This window comes from Jaculus jaculus, chromosome 5, assembly GCF_020740685.1.
Source record: "Jaculus jaculus isolate mJacJac1 chromosome 5, mJacJac1.mat.Y.cur, whole genome shotgun sequence".
Taxonomy (NCBI): Eukaryota; Metazoa; Chordata; class Mammalia; order Rodentia; family Dipodidae; genus Jaculus; species Jaculus jaculus.
In genome coordinates, this window is record NC_059106.1 from 161,754,524 (window position 1) to 161,774,208 (window position 19,685).

Below are 19,685 nucleotides of genomic sequence, written 5' to 3' on the forward strand. Positions count from 1 at the left end.
TAGAACTTTTTGGTTTTTCGAGGTAGGGTCTCGCTCTAGGCCAGGCTGACCTGGAATTCACTATGTAGTCTCAGGGTGGCTTTGAACTCATGGTGATCCTCCTACCTCTGCCTCCTGAGTGCTGGGATTATAGTGTGTGCCACCACACCCGACTTAAAATTTATTTATTTATATTTTTTTGTTTACTGTTTTGAGAGACACAGAGAAGGGGGGAAGAGAGAGAATAGGTGCACCAGGGCCTCCTGCTACTGCAAACAAACTCCAGATGCATGCACCATCTTGTGCATCTGGCTTACGTGGGTACTCGGGAATCGAGCCTTGAACCAGCGTCCTTAGACTTCACAGGCAAGCACTTAACTACTAAGCCAACTCTCCAACCCTTAGAATTTATTTTTATATTGCTATTTATTTGAGAGGAGAGAGAATGGGCACACCAGGACCTTTGGCCACTACAAATGAACTCCAGATGGCATCTGCTGCCTTATGCATCTGGCTTACATGGGTCCTGGGGAATCGAACCTGAGTCCTTTGGCTTTGCAGGCAAGTGCCCTACTGCTAAGCCATCTCTCCAGCCCCCTCATTTTCTTTCTTTTCTTCTTCCTTTTTTTTTTTTTCTTCAGTAGTATTGGTTGTAGCCCAGACTACCCTTGAACTCACTGTGATTCTTCTACCTCAGCCCTGATTAAAAGCAGGTAACATCATGGCATAGAACTTCTTTTTGATCATGTTGTTAGACCTTTTCCTCAGTAGTACACTTTTTTTTTCTTAAATACTTATTAGCATTAATAAAGCCAAAGAGAAGAGGAAAGTAACAAAGATGGAGGAACCACATTGTGCAGTTTTATCAGTGAACACATTTTTAATAGTAAATAGATCTAAGCAATGGATATGACAATGATCATAATTCTCTATCAACTATAAAACTATAAAAACTGTAGTTAATTTATTAGGCTGCCTACTACTATTAACTAGTGACTGGGTCGCTAATGGGACTTCTTTCATTTGGGCTCCATGTAGTCTGAATGATTTCAACAGTGGTGTTCTGTTTGATCAGCCCTCTTGCAGGAGAACTGGGTTGCCATTTTCAGGTGGTACAGTACATTTTTCTTTTTACACTCTTCTGGAGGCTTGAGGCTGTGTCCAAGGCTTTTCTTCTACCTCATCTTCTGACTGCCCCAGGATGCCGCCTTCTAGTCCTCCGATCACGACTGGAACAACCCTAGTAGATAGTCTTTTTTTCTCGTCATTCTTAGCCTCTTTTCTCCTTTCTTAGCCTCTTTTCTCCTTGCACAGTTCTTCTTTTCTTTCATCAATACCCAGCCTTGCTGCAGAGCATAAAATCCTAGAAACAAGTTTTGTGGATCCATCTGTAACACCCAGGCCCAAGAGTGCTCAGTGCTTCCTCACATAGTTTTGGAGACAGAAATCAATGTATCTCGGGCTGCCCTTGGTCTTTCTTCCTGCTTTAGCCTTCTGAGCTGGGATTGCAGGCATGTGCTCCTGCTTAGACTTGTAAAAAGCTTTCTGTTGGTGCTTCCATAGTTCCCACCTGGTCCTCCTCCCTTGAGTCACAGAGCTCTGTTTTTGACTGATAGGATTTATTAATGCTGTTCTTCATTCACTCTATAAGGAAAATTCACCATGTGACCAATGTAATCATGACATTAGTAGTCACATGTGTAAACCTAGAAAACATAAGCTCCAGACATGTAAACAAAGCAAGCATGTGCAAAGACTTCTAACCTCTGGAATGGATCTGCCAGGTCTAAACACCATGTATGTCTCCTCTCTCCCTCCCTATTGTTTTTTTTTTTTTATTTATTTGACAGCAACAGACAGAGAAAGAGGTAGGTAGAGAGAAATAGAGAGAATGGGTGCACCAGGGCCTCCAGCCACTGCAAATGAACCTTTCTACATCTGGCTAACGTAGGTCCTGGGGAATCGAGCTTCGAACCAGGGTCCTTAGGCTTCACAGGCAAGCGCTTAACTGCTAAGCCATCTCTCCAGCCCTGTCATTTTGTTTTTTGAGGTAGGGTCTCCCTCAAGGCTGGGCTGACCTAGAATTTGCTATGTAGTCTCAGGCTGCTCTGGAACTCACGGTGTTCCTCCTACCTCTGTCTCCTGAATGCTAGGAATAAAGGTGTGCACTTTTTCATGCCCAGCTTGTCTTTTATTTTTCATGATTGAAGGAACTTTCCTCTGCTTTGTAAAGCCCCATTTTCTTCTGCATCAAGGCTTTCTTGGTGTTTTCAGTCCTTTATTAATGAAAAACTTCCTGTTATAGAAGGAAGAGTTTCTGTGTTTTTATTAATCAGAGCACCTTTAAAAAGGCATTTCTGGGGGGCTAGAGAGATGGTTTAGTGGTTAATGCATTTGCCTACTAATCCTAAGGACCCAGGTTCAACTCCAAAGTACTCACATAAGTCAGATGAACAAGGTGGGCATGTGTCTGGAGTTCCTTTGCAGTGGCTAGAGGCCCTGGTGTGCCAATTCCTTTCCTCCCTCTCTCCCTCTCTCCTCCCTTCCTTCTTCTCTCTCTCCCTTCTTCTAATAAATAAATTTTTTAAAAAAAACTTTTTTTCAGGGAATTTCTGAGGCTGAACTCTAAACCAGCGCTGTAAACACCAGTGGTTACTATCTTAACCAGAGGTGTGAGCACAGTAGATGCAGAGTTGTTGTCTCTACTTTGAGAGCAAGTGTGCAGAACATTGTCTGGGCAATTGTAGTTCCCTTTTCATTCTGGGACACCCACCCAGAAGCTGCCCATGGAAGGCTTACAGATTCCAGGGGAAGCTCCATGGACATGAAAGAAACTAGCTCACTTCATTACACATCTGTAACAGGCAGAGACTATACTAACTAGAGCTCAAGTTGGCTTTGAACAAACCCTGGGGTTAGACTCAAGATCCACCCCCAGGCTGGGCTCCCTCTGCTGAAGGTAACTTAATTTTAATTAGAAATACCCAAGGCTATGGGGACATTTATATTCAAAACCACCTCATCAGTTGCCCTCAAGAAGGCTTTTTTGTTGTTGTTGTTGGTTTGTGTGTGTGTGTGTGTGTGTGTGTGTGTGTGTGTGTGTGTGTGTGTTTTGAGGTAAGGTCTCACTCTAGCCCAGGCTGACCTAGAATTCACTAGTCTCAGAATGGCCTCGAGCTCATGGTGATCATCCTACCTCTGCCTCCCAAGTGCTGGGATTAAAGGCGTGCGCCACCACGGCTGGCTAAGAAGACATTTTTTTGCTCTAGCTTTTGTTGCATCCATCATGAAAGTTATGGGTATATGTTGCTTGTTCTATAAACTGAGCTGTCCAGGTTTTCAGTCTTTGAACTCATGTGTCTCTTTTGTTCACTTTGACTTCTCATGTTCTTTAGAGCAGAGAAGAATCTATAAAAATATAGGTAAATTTGACCTTGGTCCCTTCTTACTGTGTCAGGCTGATTGTTCCCTCTCTGGTTGAGGTATATACACAGTGTTTATGTTACATTCAGGATCTCATTCAACACATGATGCCTTTCATTTTGATGAGGCTTATTTTCTTCAGGTTTTTTTTTTTTTTTTTTTTTTTTTTTTTTTTGGTGAAATAAGGGGCTTTCCTCATTTCTTTAGCCATTGGTTATCAGCCCCAGTTGCACATTGAAATTTCCCAGAGTACTTTAAAAAAATGAACTGATACATGAGATAGATTGATGGATGGATGATATATAGGAAAGGATAGGATACGGTAGATATAAATTGTCTCAGTGTCTGGGTTCTGGGCACTGGTACTTTTTACAACTTCCTATTAATATGTAAAGTAGAATTTAAAAATCAACAGTGCTTTAGGGTTTGCCAGCTAGCCATTTGTCAAGTCAATGAGTCCTTCAGCCCTTGTGAGTGACATTTGTCCTGGATTGTTGGGATATGGGCACTTGCTGTTCTTGCCATGATGTCGGTGGGGTCAAGGGAAGAGGGCCCCCAACAGGAAAGGTAGGGGCGACTTTCAGGATGGAGTGAAAGCAGAGATACTGCATTTTTCATCCCAACTCTTGATTTCTAGCTAAACCATGTGTGATTTTTTTTTTTGTTTCCAATACATTTGTCTTTGACTGATTGAGATTTTAGAACTTTATAATCTTTGTTCCCTAAATCCAGTGATTCTCAGCCTTACATCAAAGTCATCTGAAATTCTTAACAATCCCCAAACTTTTTAAAGTGCTGGAAAATGCATTTAAAACTATTACCTACCGAGACTATGTATATTACAAATATAATATTAATTACATGTAGTTGTTTAATCTCTGGGTAGTAGAACTTAAAACTAACATAATTTGGAGCTGGAGTGATGGTTCAGTGGTTAAAGGTACTTGGTTGCAAAACCTGTCATCACAGGTTTGATTCCCCAGTACCCATAAAGCCAGATAATACAAAGTGGTGCATGTGTCTGGGGTTCATGTGCAGTGGCAAGAGGCACTGGTATGCCCATGTTTATATTCATTCTGTCTCCCTCTTCTCTGTTTCTCTCAAATAAATAAGAAGATAAGGAATATTTTTTTAAAAAGTATCATAATTTTATAATTATAACTTTAGCATATTGTGGGGCTTTTTCTGATTTTTTTTCCAGTATAAACAAATTCTTTAATATACCTTTGTTTATACATGAGAATCTCATTTGTCTGTCACCTGAGATGCATTAGAAACTTGTATTTCATATGTAATCTTGGAATTAAGACCAATTTTTTCACATCAAAAGAATAATTGGGTAGGAAGAGCAAAGGAGGTAAACAACTGTTGTTATTTTATTAACGAAGTTATCCATATCATAGGTATTTAGGAATAGTGTAAGGAAGATAGCAGAAGAAATTTAGAGCAAAAGGTAGATTTAATGTCACTCTGTAGTAATGCAAATTATATATTGAATAGAAACTTGGGTCAGAGGAATGTACAATTGAATGAGAATTAGGCAGATTTATAATGTGGAGAGATGTAGACCTGTGAAATTGAGAATTACTGTCTTTTTATCTTTTAGGTTGTAAAAGCATACGACCGGGTGGAGCAGGAATGGGTTGCCATTAAGATAATAAAGAATAAGAAAGCTTTTCTGAATCAAGCCCAGATAGAAGTGCGACTTCTGGAACTCATGAACAAACATGACACGGAAATGAAGTACTACATAGGTAAGCAGCAGGCAGCCGGCATGTTGGGAAATGCCAGCAACTTTATCTGAAAGGTATTGTTTTTTTGTTTTTGTTTTTCGAGGTAGGATCTCACTCTAGCTCAGGCTGATCTGGAATTCACTATGGAGTCTCAGGTGAAAGGTATTGTTTAAAAGTTGATTTCTAAAGTTGAAACAGCCATCCATGGTGGTGTATGCCTTTAACCCCCCAGCATTTGGAAGACATAGGTAGGAGGATCATAGTGAGTTCAAAACCACCCTGAGACTACATAGTAAATTCCAGGTCAGCCTGGGCTAGAGCGAGATCCTACCTTGAAAAACCAAAAACAATGACAACAGAAAGTTGCAACTGGTTTTTTATTTGCTTTAGTACTGTGTGTCAATACAGGAAGTCATTGCAGGAGTAACTAATATCATTTTCAACTCAGCACAGCAACTAGGCATAAGATTAAGCTAATTTGTTGACAGTGGCTGTGGAGACATTTGTGTGGAATGTTAGAACCAAGGTCTTACTCTCCTCCCCAGACTGTCCATTGGGCAGTATTGGAAATAGTTAGTTACTATAGCAGAAAAGAGATGTTATCCAGGACACGCTGGCCTCCTGCCATACTCCTTATGCTTTTTTTTTGTGACATCTGTAATAGTCACGGCAGTTCTGAGAGGAAGAGGGTTAGAATTCTTAAATTATAGGTGGTTTATATCAGTAGTAGCAGTGCCAAGGTCACAGGAATGTGGAGTAGGCTCTGCCTAACCCCAAACCTATGTTTGTTTCATTATTGTCATCTCCTTGCTGAAAACAATACTAGACCAAAGAATTTGGGAAATGTGAAAGTGTAGTGCCTATTGGTTTATAATTACATCTTCTTTTATACTATTTTTAATCAGACCTAAGATGTCTTCTTATAAGACACTATTATTTTAGTCAAGAAAAATACCACCATATTTACGTATAGGGTACATTTATTTTACCTTAGGATCAATAAAGCATAAAGGTCTGTAGGTCCATATCTATAGTAACTCATATTCAGAAGTACTGTCCTTACCATGTGAATACAGGATAAATTTTATTTAACTCTAATGAAAAAGACCAGAGAAATAGGTGATGAAGTGTCTTAAATAAAACTGTATTTTACATTGGCACCATGTTTGTTGTGGTCAGCTTTGCATTGCTGGATAAACATCCACCTAGCAATAGCTTATGGGAGGAAGGGATTCATTTCAGGCTCAGAGAGTCCAAGGGAATACCATCATTCTTCCTCCCACTTCCTTCTTTCTCCCTCTTCCTCCCTCCCTATTCTTTCCCTCCTCCCTCCTTCTTTCCTCCTTTTTTCTCTTCCTTTCTTTTTTTGAGGCAAGCCCCAAACTTGCCTTTTTTGTTTGTATGTATGTATTTATTCATTTGAGAGCAACAGACGAGAGAGAGAGAATGGGTACACCAGGGCCTCCAGCAACTGCAAACTAACTCCAGATACACACACCACCTTGTGCATCTGACTTACATGGGTACTGGGGAATTGAGCCTCAAACCAGGGTCTTTAGTCTTCACAGGCAAGCACTTGACCACTAAGCCATCTCTCCAGCCTTTTTTTTTAAAGAAGAAAAATGAGAGCTTGTGAGAGAGACACATAGAGAGAATTGGTGTGCCAGGACCTCTAGCCACTGTAATTGAAATCTAGACACTTGTACCACCTTGTGCACATTTGCAACCTTGTACCTGTGTCACCTTGTGTACCTGGGTTATGTGGGGTCTGGTGAGTCAAACATGGGTCTTTAGGCTTTGCAGGCAAGCTCCTTAACTGCTAGGCCATCTTTCCAGGCATTCTTCTTTTTTGAAATATATAGTGCATTTTTGTTTTTTATAGTTACTTAACCTTTGCCATGGAACATGAGAACTTATGACTTGAGCCTTCTCTACTCCTCTTCCTTACTCTGCTTCACAATATAATTTCTTTTTGTTGTTGTTTTTAAGGTTTGGGTCTCACTTTAGTCCAGGCTGACCTGGAATTCACTATGTAGTCTCAGGGTGGCCTTGAACTCACAGCAATCCTCCTCACAGTACAATTTCTAATATGGGATGTTTGATACCTACAGTGATTTTAAGTTTAAAGAAACTTTGGTTTACTTGACAGAGCCTTATCAACTCTCTGCTCTCTCCAAAATCCATTTAAAAATCAAATATAATTGTGTTTGAACTTTCCTTAATAATGTTTTACTATTCAACACATTGTAGGTACTCAATAAATAAACAGTGAAGTGGAAGTGAATAGATTTTTCATTGGGAAAACAGTCTAGGCACAGCTTCTTAAAGGGATTCCATAATCATAATTGAAATTCTTACTTGAGTTGTCTTTTGCATTCCTTATGTGGCTACTGCTTAATCAGGAGACTAAGTCTCTTCAGGGGCCATGTGTATGGGATATCAGGGCATCTATGCACTAGAGTGACTAGGAGCAGACGTGATGTTTCCTAGCTGACCTTTAAGGATTCCTTTTATTGCTGACATTTCTTTAGATTCCTGTTTAAGTCACGTGTTATTTTTCCTAGCTCATGATCACCCATACCATGAGTAATCTAAAGTGGCCAGTGTTGGTGTAGAGTAAAGTGCTTCAAAGCAGGCTACTACACTGAAAGCCACACTCTGTGTGGCTCTCACTGTGTAGAAGGAGAAGCGTGCATTTGTGATACCAAAAGGCCACCTTGTAGATAATCTCACAGCTAGTGGTGTAATGTCATACCAATTGAATTAGAGGTACACAGTCTGTAAACAACAACAACAACAAAAAGACCTTCAGTCTTGCACAAGATTTCTCTTTATATCAGTTTACTGAGCATAATTAAATGCTTTGGTCACAGACTCCCAATACCTTACAGTGCAGGATTTTCCGACATTTGCTACATTTACCTGATTGGGTTGGGGGGACATACTTGGATGATTGTCAGAAAATTGCTAGTCGATTGGTGAAAATTACTATTAAACACACACACACATATATATATGCCAAGAAAGAGGGTTGCCACATACAGCTTTGTTACAAGCCATCAGAGATCCTAGTGTGGGGGAGGATGAGCAGAACAAAAAGCAAAAACCAACACCATCGTATTGGTGCTTTCTTACTTTGTATCATGTATGGACAGGCATTGGCTTAATTCAGCAAAGAGTAGTTAAGACACTCTTAAAGAAGGTAGAGTGGGCCATTAGTGCTGGCTGCTGATCTCTAACCCTAGCTTAGGTCTCACTCTGCATTTGGCATTGTCATTATTGCTGTTCTCTTACTGGTGTGTAAACTTATAAAACTTTTTTTACTCTTTCAGTGCATTTGAAACGCCATTTTATGTTTCGAAACCATCTCTGTTTAGTTTTTGAAATGCTTTCCTACAACCTCTATGATTTGTTGAGGAACACCAACTTCCGAGGTGTCTCTCTGAACCTAACACGAAAGTTTGCACAACAAATGTGCACTGCACTGCTTTTCCTTGCGACTCCAGAACTGAGCATCATTCACTGTGACCTCAAGCCCGAGAACATCCTTCTTTGTAACCCCAAACGCAGTGCAATCAAGATTGTTGACTTTGGCAGTTCTTGTCAGTTGGGGCAGAGGGTAAGTATTCTTCTAGACTTTAGATTTAAAATAAATTTAGGGGGAACCATGTAGGTAGATACTGGAATTGTTACTACTAACGGGTTTATATCAGTAGGTAGTTAGAGGATGGTTATCTTTAAAATGTAGTGTGACTGAAAGAAGGGGCACAGAGTAAGTACACAGGGTGGAAGGTGTACTCTGAGTCACTGATTCCCCAAAAGAAACTGACTGGTGCATTCATAACCTCACAGAAATTACCACTAACCCCATGGAGAAGGACACTGAGTGGAATGGGGCCAGGGGAGAGGGACATAAGAGTATAGCTGATGGGAGTGAACTAATTTGCAATATATTCTGCTAATGCCCATTTAAAATACAAATAGTAGAATTTTGAATTGGAAGATAATGGTTTTTAAAATGAATATATTTAAAATTATATGCATACTAAAAATTTAAGGGAGAATCAGAGATGAAAGAATTAAATATTAGGTGATTTTAACAATCTCTTAAGCAGCACCAAGTTAAGTGTTTTTCCTCAAAAACTGTGTTGAGTAAAAGCACATTTAGGACTTAAAATTTTATTAATTAGAGAGAGTGTGCGTGTGTGCGTGTGCAGGCGCACGTGCATCAGTGTTTCTAACTGCTGCAAACATACTCCAGAAACATGCCATGTGCATCTGGCTTTTGATGTGGACACTAGGGATCCAAACCTGTGCCAGCAACATTTGCAGGCATGTGCTTTAACCACTGAGCCATTCCCCAGCCCAAAAAATGTGCTATTTTTTATATTAGTTGTGGTACTATATAGAAATGGCACAGTTAATGGACATGGACTTTTTTTTGGTCCCGAAATAGAGTTTCACTCTAGTGCAAGCTGACTTCAAACAAAACTCACTGTTAGTCCCAGGCTTGTCTCGAGCTCACAGTGATTCTCCTACCTCTGTCTCCTGGGTACTGGGATTAAAGGTGTGCATGATCATGCTCGGCCTTTTTTTGGGGGGTGGGGTGTAGGGGTTGAGGTAGGATCTCACTGTAACCCAGTCATAATTGGAATTCACTATGTGGTCTCTAGGTTGGCCTTGAATTCACAGCGATCCTCCTACCTCAGCCTCTCCAATGCTAGAATGAAAGGTATGCAAAACCATGCCCGGCAACATGCTTATTTTGAAGTTTCTTACCCTCCACTATATTAGAATTTTCATAAGTATGATGCAAGTCTAGAGTGGTTTCCGTCATACTATTTAAAAATAGCCATTTCCATATTGCTTAAGTTTAGATGACTTAGGAACATGACTTGCCCTTAGTATGCTTTCCAAGGTTAGGAAAATACTCTTGAACAGCATCCTTACATGCAGGATAGAAATTATAGGTTGGTTCTTACCTTGAAAGGGATTAAGATGAGCTTGGTTAATAATTTGCTTACTTGGTATGCTACTTTTCTATTTATATAAACATATGAGAAGTTTGTTTCTTTTTTGTTTATTTATTTGTTTATTTGAGAGCAATAGACAGGGAGAGAAAGAGACAGAGAGAGAGAGAGAGAGAATGGGCGTGCCAGGGCCTCCAGCCACTGCAAACGAACTCCAGTTGCGTGTGCCCCCTTGTTCATCTGGTAACAGGGGTCCTAGGGAATTGAGCCTTGAACCCGGGTCCTTAGGCTTCACAGGCAAGTGCCTAACTGCTAAGCCATCTCTCTAGCCTTTAAAAAAAAAAATCTAATGTTACTATTTTATATTGGCTTTTCCCAAGTTGGTGAAATTATTGTCTTGTCCAGCTTTTGTCTAGACTTTAGGTTGAGCAGATTTATTTAATTGGGAAGCTTTATAGCCAATTAGCAGGATTATCTGTTGTTTTTGCAAGATATCTAATAGTATCGAAGCTTGTAGATGATGAAATTTATTTTTTAATTGGAGTAAGAAGCAAAGTGTTTGCTTTCAAATGCCTCTCAAAATTCTAGAGATGCTCATAGTGTGCATGGGTTAATATGTATATGCACAGAAGATGCTCACTTTTAAGAGTAACTTCAGTAGACTGTCAGGTTGGTAGCTCCCTCCCCCAATTTAAATCAGATTATATGTTTTGTCCTAACATCAAACACTGTTATACCATACCGAAATAGCCCTTTAGATGACAGGTTTGTAGTAAGTTTTTAACATTTATGTGTGCATTCATTACTCATTTCTGGGACACAAATCCCTAATCAGAGGGAACTTGAAGAAGGAATTAGCTTATTTTGGCTTAGAGTTCAAAGGAATACTGTCCATCATGATGAGGAAAGCTTGGTGGCAGGAGCTGGAAGTGGAGCTGATTACATTTATCGCACCCCATGTGAGGAAGCAGAAGATAGATAGGAAGTAGTGTTGAACTCTTAAAACCCCAAGACCCAGGATCCCTAGTGACTAACTCCTCCAGCAAGTCTCTACCACCTAAAGCTTCCACAGCCTTCTCAAATACCATTAGGTAGGGACCAAGTATTTAAAAACACACCCCTATGGTGGAACTTTTTTCAAATAACAACGTGCATCAGTATTTCAAGGGAAATTGTCTCCACATATATATAGGGTGGCCCTGCCTGCAAATGTACTAGATTAGAATCAGAGGATGGTGGGAAAAAGTTCTAACGGATTTGGGTACAAACCCTGGTAAATAATAGAAAACATTATTTTTACAAGGCTAGGCAGATTTGAAATGTAGTACAGATTGAATAGACCATCTCCAAAATGGTTGGTATCAGAAGTGTTTCGGATTTCAGAGTTTTGGGGTCTTGGAATTATTTGCATAGCCTCTAATGGTTGGGTATCTCAGTCCAAAGATCTGAATGAAAATGTTCTGCACTCTTGGATGCACCCTTTCAGATTTCGGAGTCTGTTGGAGATGGGGTTTGGTGGACTGTGTTGATCAACATCTTCTTTTCAGTTCTTTTGAATTGGACTTTCCCATAGTACCTCAATTTTTTGGTTGACCTGCCTAAAGATGTTGCATTTGAAGACATGGCCAGAGTTTTTTGGTGGGAGGCAATGCATTTCATGGCTGCATGGATTGAATGTTAAGTGAGGAAGTTTACTTAGGAGAATCTTGATGCTTTTTCTTGACATAAAGGTTTCTTTGCTTTAATATTTCTGCCTACAAAATAGTCAGGGACTAAGTGAATTGGGTTTGTTTTTGAAGACATTTTATATAACTTCATTGAATATGGTCCATTTTAGGATTGGCAAAGCCAAGAAGTGATTAGTCAGCGAACATTCCCAGGGAATCTTTGTGCAGTCACATTGCTAAGTTTCTCCTGTGAGATGGTAGAATACTAATGTTTGAATTTTATGTTTTTTTTCCTTGAGATTATTATTTTCTTAATGCTTAAATATATTCTTTACGTTAATTTTGATACAGCTGAGCTGTTAATGTTAAAGTGCTAGGCATAGTAGAAAAGACCACGAATAGGGGCTGAAGAGATGGCTTAGCGATTAAAGCACTTGCCTGCAAAGCATAAGGGCACACACAGGTTCAATTCCTCAATACCCATGTAAACCAGATGCACATGGTAGAGTTTGTTTGCAGTGGCTGGAGGCCCTGGCATGCCCATTCTCTTCCTCTCCCCTCCCCCCCCTTCTTTCAAATATGTAAAATAAAAATTTTTTTTTTTAAAGACCAGAAATAAATTACTTTTTTTGTTTGTTTGTTTTTGTTTTTTGAGATAGGGTCTTACTTTAGCCCAGGCTGACCGGCAACTCACTCTATAGTTCCACGCTGGCCTCAAACTCTCAGAGATTCTCCTACCTCAGCCTCCCAAATGCTGGGACTTAAAGGCGTGCACCACCACACCCAGCTTCTGGTAAACTTTTTTTTTTGGGGGGGGTGGGTTTTCAAGGTAGAGTCTCACTGTAGTCCAGGCTGACCTGGAATTCACTATGTGGGTTTAAGGTGGCCTTGAACTCATGGTGATCCTCCTACCTGCTTCTGGTAATTTTTAACAAAGTGATTTACAGTTGGTTGGTTGGTTGGTTGGTTGATTGATTGCAGTGCTGTGGATCTAACCCAGGTCCTCACTCAACTAGGCAAATAAATGCTGTTCCCCACTGAACCATATCCCCAGCCTAAGCATAATTTCTGCTTTGCTATTTATCTTGAGTACCAGTTAGGATCCTGAATTTTTAACCTAGTTTTTATTTCACATTCAAATTAATCAGTCCCTTGAGATCTTTAGTTATTTATCAAGTATTCAGTCTGTGTTAAAATTTTCTGTTAATGCAAAAAGTGTGCTTTTTAATATAGTGTTAACTATAATCATAAACAAGACATTCATACTATTTTGAAATATGTTTCAGATATACCAGTATATTCAGAGTCGCTTTTATCGGTCTCCAGAGGTGCTACTGGGAATGCCTTATGATCTTGCTATTGACATGTGGTCCCTCGGGTGTATATTGGTTGAAATGCATACTGGAGAGCCACTGTTCAGTGGTGCCAATGAGGTATATTAAGTATTGCTTTAACAGTTATTTCTGTTTTCATTCATTTCACTATAATCTAAATGTTTTCAGAAGAAGATGTCTAATTATCATAGTCATTCAGATGTGGGCTCAGTTTTGAACTTATTTTATATTCCTCAGTTTTTTCTCTACTTTTCAGTTGTCATAAAATGGTGAGTTTAGAATTGTGAAGTGATTAAGATATTTAATCTGCTAATGAAGGAGAATAGTAAGTTAGTTTAGAAAGTGTTATTTTGTATGCAATAACAGAAAGCTTAAGTATGTAATAAGGGAGGGATGAAGCTACCCTGAATGGTGGTATAACAGTTGATTATAAAAAGATTTGAGGCTATAATTTGGAATTAAAGAGTAATGGCTGGTAAGTTTGATGGATGAACTAGGATTCTATTGTAGAGCCCTCATGCCTGCAGCCCATGAAATTTGTGGAGGTGAGACACAGCAGCTGATAGACAAGAGGGAAGTTAAGCCCTTCTACAGAAGAATGAGCTTTCGCTTAATTAAAATTTTTGGTTTGTGGAGTTTTGTTTATTTTTCATAGAAAAAAATGATCCTTATGGTCTTAATCTGAAGTTTTGTTTATAAATGAAAAAAAGACTAAACACTTTAGTGATCTGATCTGTTTTGTTCTGTTCTGTTTGTTGAGGTCTTATCATGCTGCCTAGAATGGTCCCAAGCACCTGGGTTCCAGTTTTCTCCCAGCCCAGCCTCTCAGATTGCTGAGACTACAAGGGCATGCCCCTGAGCCTGAACTCCATCTTTCTTCTTATTTTATTTTCACTATAGATAGTGAACAACTCTTTAAGAAACACAATTTTTGTCTTTGTTTGAAACTCCCTCTTTAATTCGTAACTTTATGGGCTTAAACAGTATTAGGGTCACTTGAACGTTTATGTCCTTGTAGAAGCCCCAAATCCTTAGTGTTTGACAAGGCCCCCCTCCCACCGCTCCGTGATTCCTGTGACACAGGTGTCCTCTGCAGCTCCTCCTCCTCTTCTGGCCCAGCTCACAGCCTTCATAGTGCTTGGCAGATCTGCCTGCGCCTGCACTTTCCTGGCCCTTTCCCTCCCTTGACTGTAAGACCTCGTTCCTGTGTTTCCTTTCAGTGAAGCCAACACCCTCTTCTGAGTTGTAGCACCTCTTATTCCCACCCCCTTTGAATTTCCTCCACAGTTGTAGTCGTCCTCTGATTTCTGTGGTCACTCTGTGCCTGTGAGTCTGCATCTTCCCATTCTACCAACTGCAGGTCAGAATATTTGTGGGAAAAAATGCATCTGTTTGGGTTGAGATGTCATTGGTTAGAAACTACTACTACCTGGTGAATTTTTGCATAACAACCCTTCTAGCATTAGTCTGTGAGGCAACAGAGTACGTGTCTGAATTTAAGTTTCTTTGTACTTTAGATTATTTGACTCAGTACTGAAATACAAACTGCAGGTTAATTTAGGTGTAACTTAGCTGTTAAAAGTTAGTGGTAAACTGAGTGTTAGCCATACTTGGAATACCACCAGTAGTAAACGTGCACAGGCTTCTCTTCAGCAGTACTGTGTGATAATGGTTTTCATAATGGTGACCTTGTATTAGGAATTATAGTTAATCTAGAGCTGATTTACAGTACACAGATGTACATAAAATATGTGCTATTGGGGCTAGAGAGATGGCTTAGTGGTTAAGACGCTTGCTTGCAAAGCCTAAGGACCCATATTTGATGCTGTAGATCCCACATAAGCCAGACGCACAGAGTACACAAGCATGTAAGATCGCATATGTGCACAAGGTGGTGCATGCGTCTGGAGTTCGATTGCAATGGCTGGAGGCCCTGGTGTGCCAGTTCTATCTGCTCCCCCCCTTGCATCAAAAAGGGCCAATCTGTTGGGCTTGCCCCCCCCCCCCCATTACATCCATCCATCCTTACATGCAATTATATGTCATATAAGAAATCCATACAGTGCCATATGGGGTCACTCCTGCTCAAAACCTGAAAATACCAAGGGATGACTGTTACTGTTGGTCTGTTCCCAGTGTAATAAAAACTTTTTCTTACTTTTCCTTCTATGGAGTGTGCCCCCCCCCTTATGTTTTTAGTAATTACTGAATGATTAGCACCCAGAATAGTACTTGATACATAGGAGATGTTGTGTTTATTTAGGAATTCATTGATGAGTAGAAGTAGGATGTATGGTTAAAATTACAGGTTTTATTTATTTTTTTAATACAGGTAGATCAGATGAATAAAATAGTGGAAGTTTTGGGTATCCCACCTGCTCATATTCTTGACCAAGCACCAAAAGCAAGAAAGTTCTTTGAGAAGTTGCCTGACGGCACTTGGAACTTAAAGAAGACCAAAGATGGAAAACGGGTAAAACATGGCTACAGTTTGTTGTGGGTCTTCCTCCTCTTCTCTTTCTTCTGCCTCCCTCCCTCCCCTCTCTTCCCTCCTTCCCTCTCTCTCCTTCCTTCCCTCTCTCTCCTTCCCTCCCTCCCTCTCCTTCCCTTTCCTCCCTCTCCTTCCCTTTCCTCCCTCCCTCTCTCTCCTTCCCTTCCCTTCTCTCCCTTCCCTCCCACCAGATCTTCATTCTATAGCTCCATTTGAATTTACTTGAAGTCACACATTTAACAGTTTCATTGATTATTTAAGTAAGTTGTTTGAAAGTTGAATAGTTTGATATGAACTATATAGACCAGTGTTTGCTTGGTGGCCAGGATTCTTTTACTTTCATTAAAAGATTAAACTGCTTGCATTTGGAGAAGGTTGTCAAGTTGCCAAGCTTTGTTGCAATACAGGTGTCAATAACTTGACTTTTTGTTTCTTACAGTTTGGGTATATAAATGAAGCCATAGTTAATACTGTGGCTTTGAACACAAGGAAGAATTATAGTAAATGATCTCTTTTTTTAAAGTTCACTTGATGAAATATGTAAGAAAATGGTTTTAAACTTTAGCAATTTATGATTTTTTTCAAAGACTTGAACTAGCTATAAAATTTTCTGATAGGGCTGGAGAGATGGCATAGTGGTTAAGCGCTTGCCTGTGAAGCCTAAGGACCCCGGTTCGAGGCTTGGTTCCCCAGGTCCCACGTTAGCCAGATGCACAAGGGGGCGCACGCGTCTGGAGTTCATTTGCAGAGGCTGGAAGCCCTGGCGTGCCCATTCTCTCTCTCTCCCTCTATCTGTCTTTCTCTCTGTGTCTGTCGCTCTCAAATAAATAAATAAAAGTTTAAAAAATTTTTAAAAAATTTTCTGATAGAAACAAAACAAAAATAAAATATTACCAGTGCTTTGCAGGTTTGTGTGTGTGTGTGTGTGTGTGTGTGTGTGCTTTTTTTGTTGTTTTTATTTGTTTTGTTTTTCAAAGTAGGGTCTCGCTCTAGCTCAGGCTGACCTGGAATTCACTATGTAGTCTCAGGATGGCCTTGAACTCTTGGCAATCTTCCTACCTCTGCCTCCTGAGTACTGGCATTAAAGGTGTGCACTACTGCACCCGGCTTGTGCATTCTTATTTATCCCCTCCTTGCGTCATCTCTTTAAAATCTTTAACCACAGGTAAAGAGACCTAAAATATGTATATATCCCTGAAACCTGTTTTCAGCTTTGTTCCACTCTGAACTTTATAGAAATGGCATTTAACTATATATAATCTAGGTATTGGACTTTTTAAAATTCAACACATTTCTAAAATTCATATATTTGGTTGTATATTGTTGTAATTTATTTTTGTTGATATGTTTCATTCTGATTATAAAACATTCTTAAGAAATACCTATATGTGAGGGTGCAACTCAGTGTTATAGTGTATGCTTAGCATGCATGAAATCCTGAGTTCAACCCAGCACACAAACAAAATAATAAGATAAATTTTTAAAGTGAAAAAAATATTTTTCTGATAGAATTCTAGCTCATTGAGGTTTGTGAAGTGTTAGTTTTTTAAAATTTTATTTTATTTTTGTCTGCGGACAGTTGTCCAGATACATCTTGTATCTTGGTTTTATACCTTTGTTTTCTATATCTATAAATTGCATGACTAATATAGAGATCTAACGATTGAAATTGATACATACACGTATTGCACTGTGATTGTAGTTTTACATTTCTAACATTTAAGAAATTTTTAATTTGCTCATTATTTTGTCATTGAGTTTTGGTGATGCTACCACCAGGTGTCATTTTTAAAGAATTGAAGATGATGGTTGCTTGCCATAACTCACTTCTTGTTGAGACTTAATTTTTTTTTTTTGCTTTTTCTAGGTAGGGTCTCACACTAGCTGAGGCTGACCTGGAATTCACTATGTAGTCTCAGGGTGGCTCATGGCAGTCCACCTATTTCTGCCTCCCGAGTGCTGGAATTAAAGCTGTGTGCCACCACGGCCGGATTTGAGACTTTTATTATCAAGTGACCTGTTTTTTTCCTTGTCCATGTCCTGTTAGGGTCTCATGTATCCTGGACTATCTTCAACCTCACAGTAGCTGAGGATGACCTTAAACTCAATCCTCTTGCCTCCATCTCCTAAGTGCTAATACCACAGATTAGGGCCAACATACCTGCTCTTAGGCAGAGATTGGTATCAAACCCAGGGCTTGGTGCGTTACAGGCAAACACTCTTGCCAACCGAGGTGAGCCCCTAGTCCCAAATGACTCTTTAAAATACTCAAAAATGTATACACAATTACTTCTGTTGTAACTGACTACACCCTACCTTATTCTCTAAAACTGCAGGCTATGCAGTTTTCATACGCTAAATTATGCCTACCTCCCATAAGAGAGGGTTGGAAAATAATAAGCAGACTCCCTGAGTGTCTTGATACAAACATACACATCTTGTCAGTCATGGTTGATCTGTTTTCCTGTTGAACCAAGGTGAAAGCTGAAAACCCTTAGTTTAACTTTGTCTGGATCCACGCTGACTTCCACCACTTTGGCTGGAGGCTGTGCACTCCTGTTCGGGTCCCTCTTTGTTGCGCTGTGGGCTCAGGTAGGCTGGCTGGGTCACTGTTCTGATCACCTGTGCCTGTGCTATGCAGGTGAGCTCCCTTCCCCAGGTCTGGTGCTTGCTGGTGCTTATGCTGGCTCTGGAGGAGGGGAGGCTGGGAATGGTGACTGATGTTTTCCTGCTGATCCTTGTGATCTTCTTCCTCACTAGCCACTCCTCCATTCCGTCATCTCCCTTCTGTCCTCCCTTCACATTTCTTGAGTTTGCGTGGAGGCCAGTGTGAGTGCAGAATCCCCTCACCTGGCTTTTCCAGCAGCTCAGGCCAAGCCTTACAGATGTGGCTGCTCCAACCTGGTTCCACTGCTGCTGGAGCCGCTTCTACCTGCTCCTGTGGGCTCTCGATGCTCTGGATCTCTCCTGCTTCTCTGCTGCCCTTGATTTCTTATACACCTCACTTTTTAGTAGAAGAGTACATTTTGCTGGGTTTATTTTATTTTATTTTTGGCTTTTTCTCCCCTAAGCTGCTTTGGTGTGGTTTCCTATACTGCCATCTTAACGGGAAGAAATTAGTAATTAATTTTTTGAGCTTTCCCTTAGTTAAGCTTAGTGATTGACTTAAAGTGTGAAATAAGTATTTTTCTTTTTAACAAAAGATAATTTTTTCACCAAAACCCTAAATCAGTACTCAACTGGTCATGTTATGAAGGGTGCTCTTTCGTTTCTCTCCTTTTTTTTGTAAGATGTACTTTGTTTTGTAAGCAAGTCTTCACTCTAGCCCAGTGTGTGACCTGGAACTCATTCTAGTGCAGGCCGATCTCAAATTCATGGTAATCCTCCTACCTCAGCCTCCCAAGGGCTGGGATTATAAGTGTGAGCTATCACACTCAAGGTGTATGTGTGTGATTTATTTATTTTTATTTGAGAGAATGAGGATGGGCATGCTAGGGCCTCCTGCCACTGCAAATGAACTCGAGACACATGCATCACTTTTGTGCATCTGATTGTAGGTGGGTACTGGGGAATCAGACCTAGGCTGTCAGGCTTTGCAAGCAACTGCTTTAACCACTGAGCCACCTCTCCAGCCAAAGAGAAAATATTTATTCATTCATTTATTTTTTAAGTTTTATGTTTACATCTACTACCTCACACAAGATAGGGAATAATTCTACTATCCCAAAACTACTTTTGTGACTCTTTCCCATCATTCTCTTCTTATTTCTGCCATAGATTAGTTTGAACGAGGCAGATGTCATATAAATTAAAGTCATATAGTGTTTGTTTGTTTCATGTAACAAAACATTATATTAAGGAATTTATATAGTTATGTATCTCGGAACTTAATTTATTTTATTCATAGTCTTACATTGAAAGACTATACCATAATTTAGCTCTTTCTGTCACAGACTATTATGATCAAGGCTAAAATTTTCTCCTGAATGTCTTTTATTACCCTGACTTTTATGATTAGACTTTTGTAGTCCATTTTGAATTAATTTTTGAGTATAGAATAGTGTGAAAGGGTTAAAGGTGAACATCAT

General features: G+C 39.9%; 1 protein-coding gene across 3 annotated transcripts in view; it reads left to right on the forward strand.

The window, feature by feature from the left end:
- Window positions 1–19,685, forward strand: part of Dyrk1a (dual specificity tyrosine phosphorylation regulated kinase 1A) — a 145,264-nt gene that overhangs the window by 109,886 nt on the left and 15,693 nt on the right. For all 3 annotated transcript variants that reach the window (XM_045149144.1, XM_045149143.1, XM_045149145.1), the window contains exons 6-9: window positions 5,009–5,156; window positions 8,468–8,754; window positions 13,059–13,205; window positions 15,439–15,579. In XM_045149144.1, the coding sequence (XP_045005079.1) occupies window positions 5,009–5,156; window positions 8,468–8,754; window positions 13,059–13,205; window positions 15,439–15,579 (723 nt within the window). The remainder of the gene's footprint in view (window positions 1–5,008; window positions 5,157–8,467; window positions 8,755–13,058; window positions 13,206–15,438; window positions 15,580–19,685) is intronic.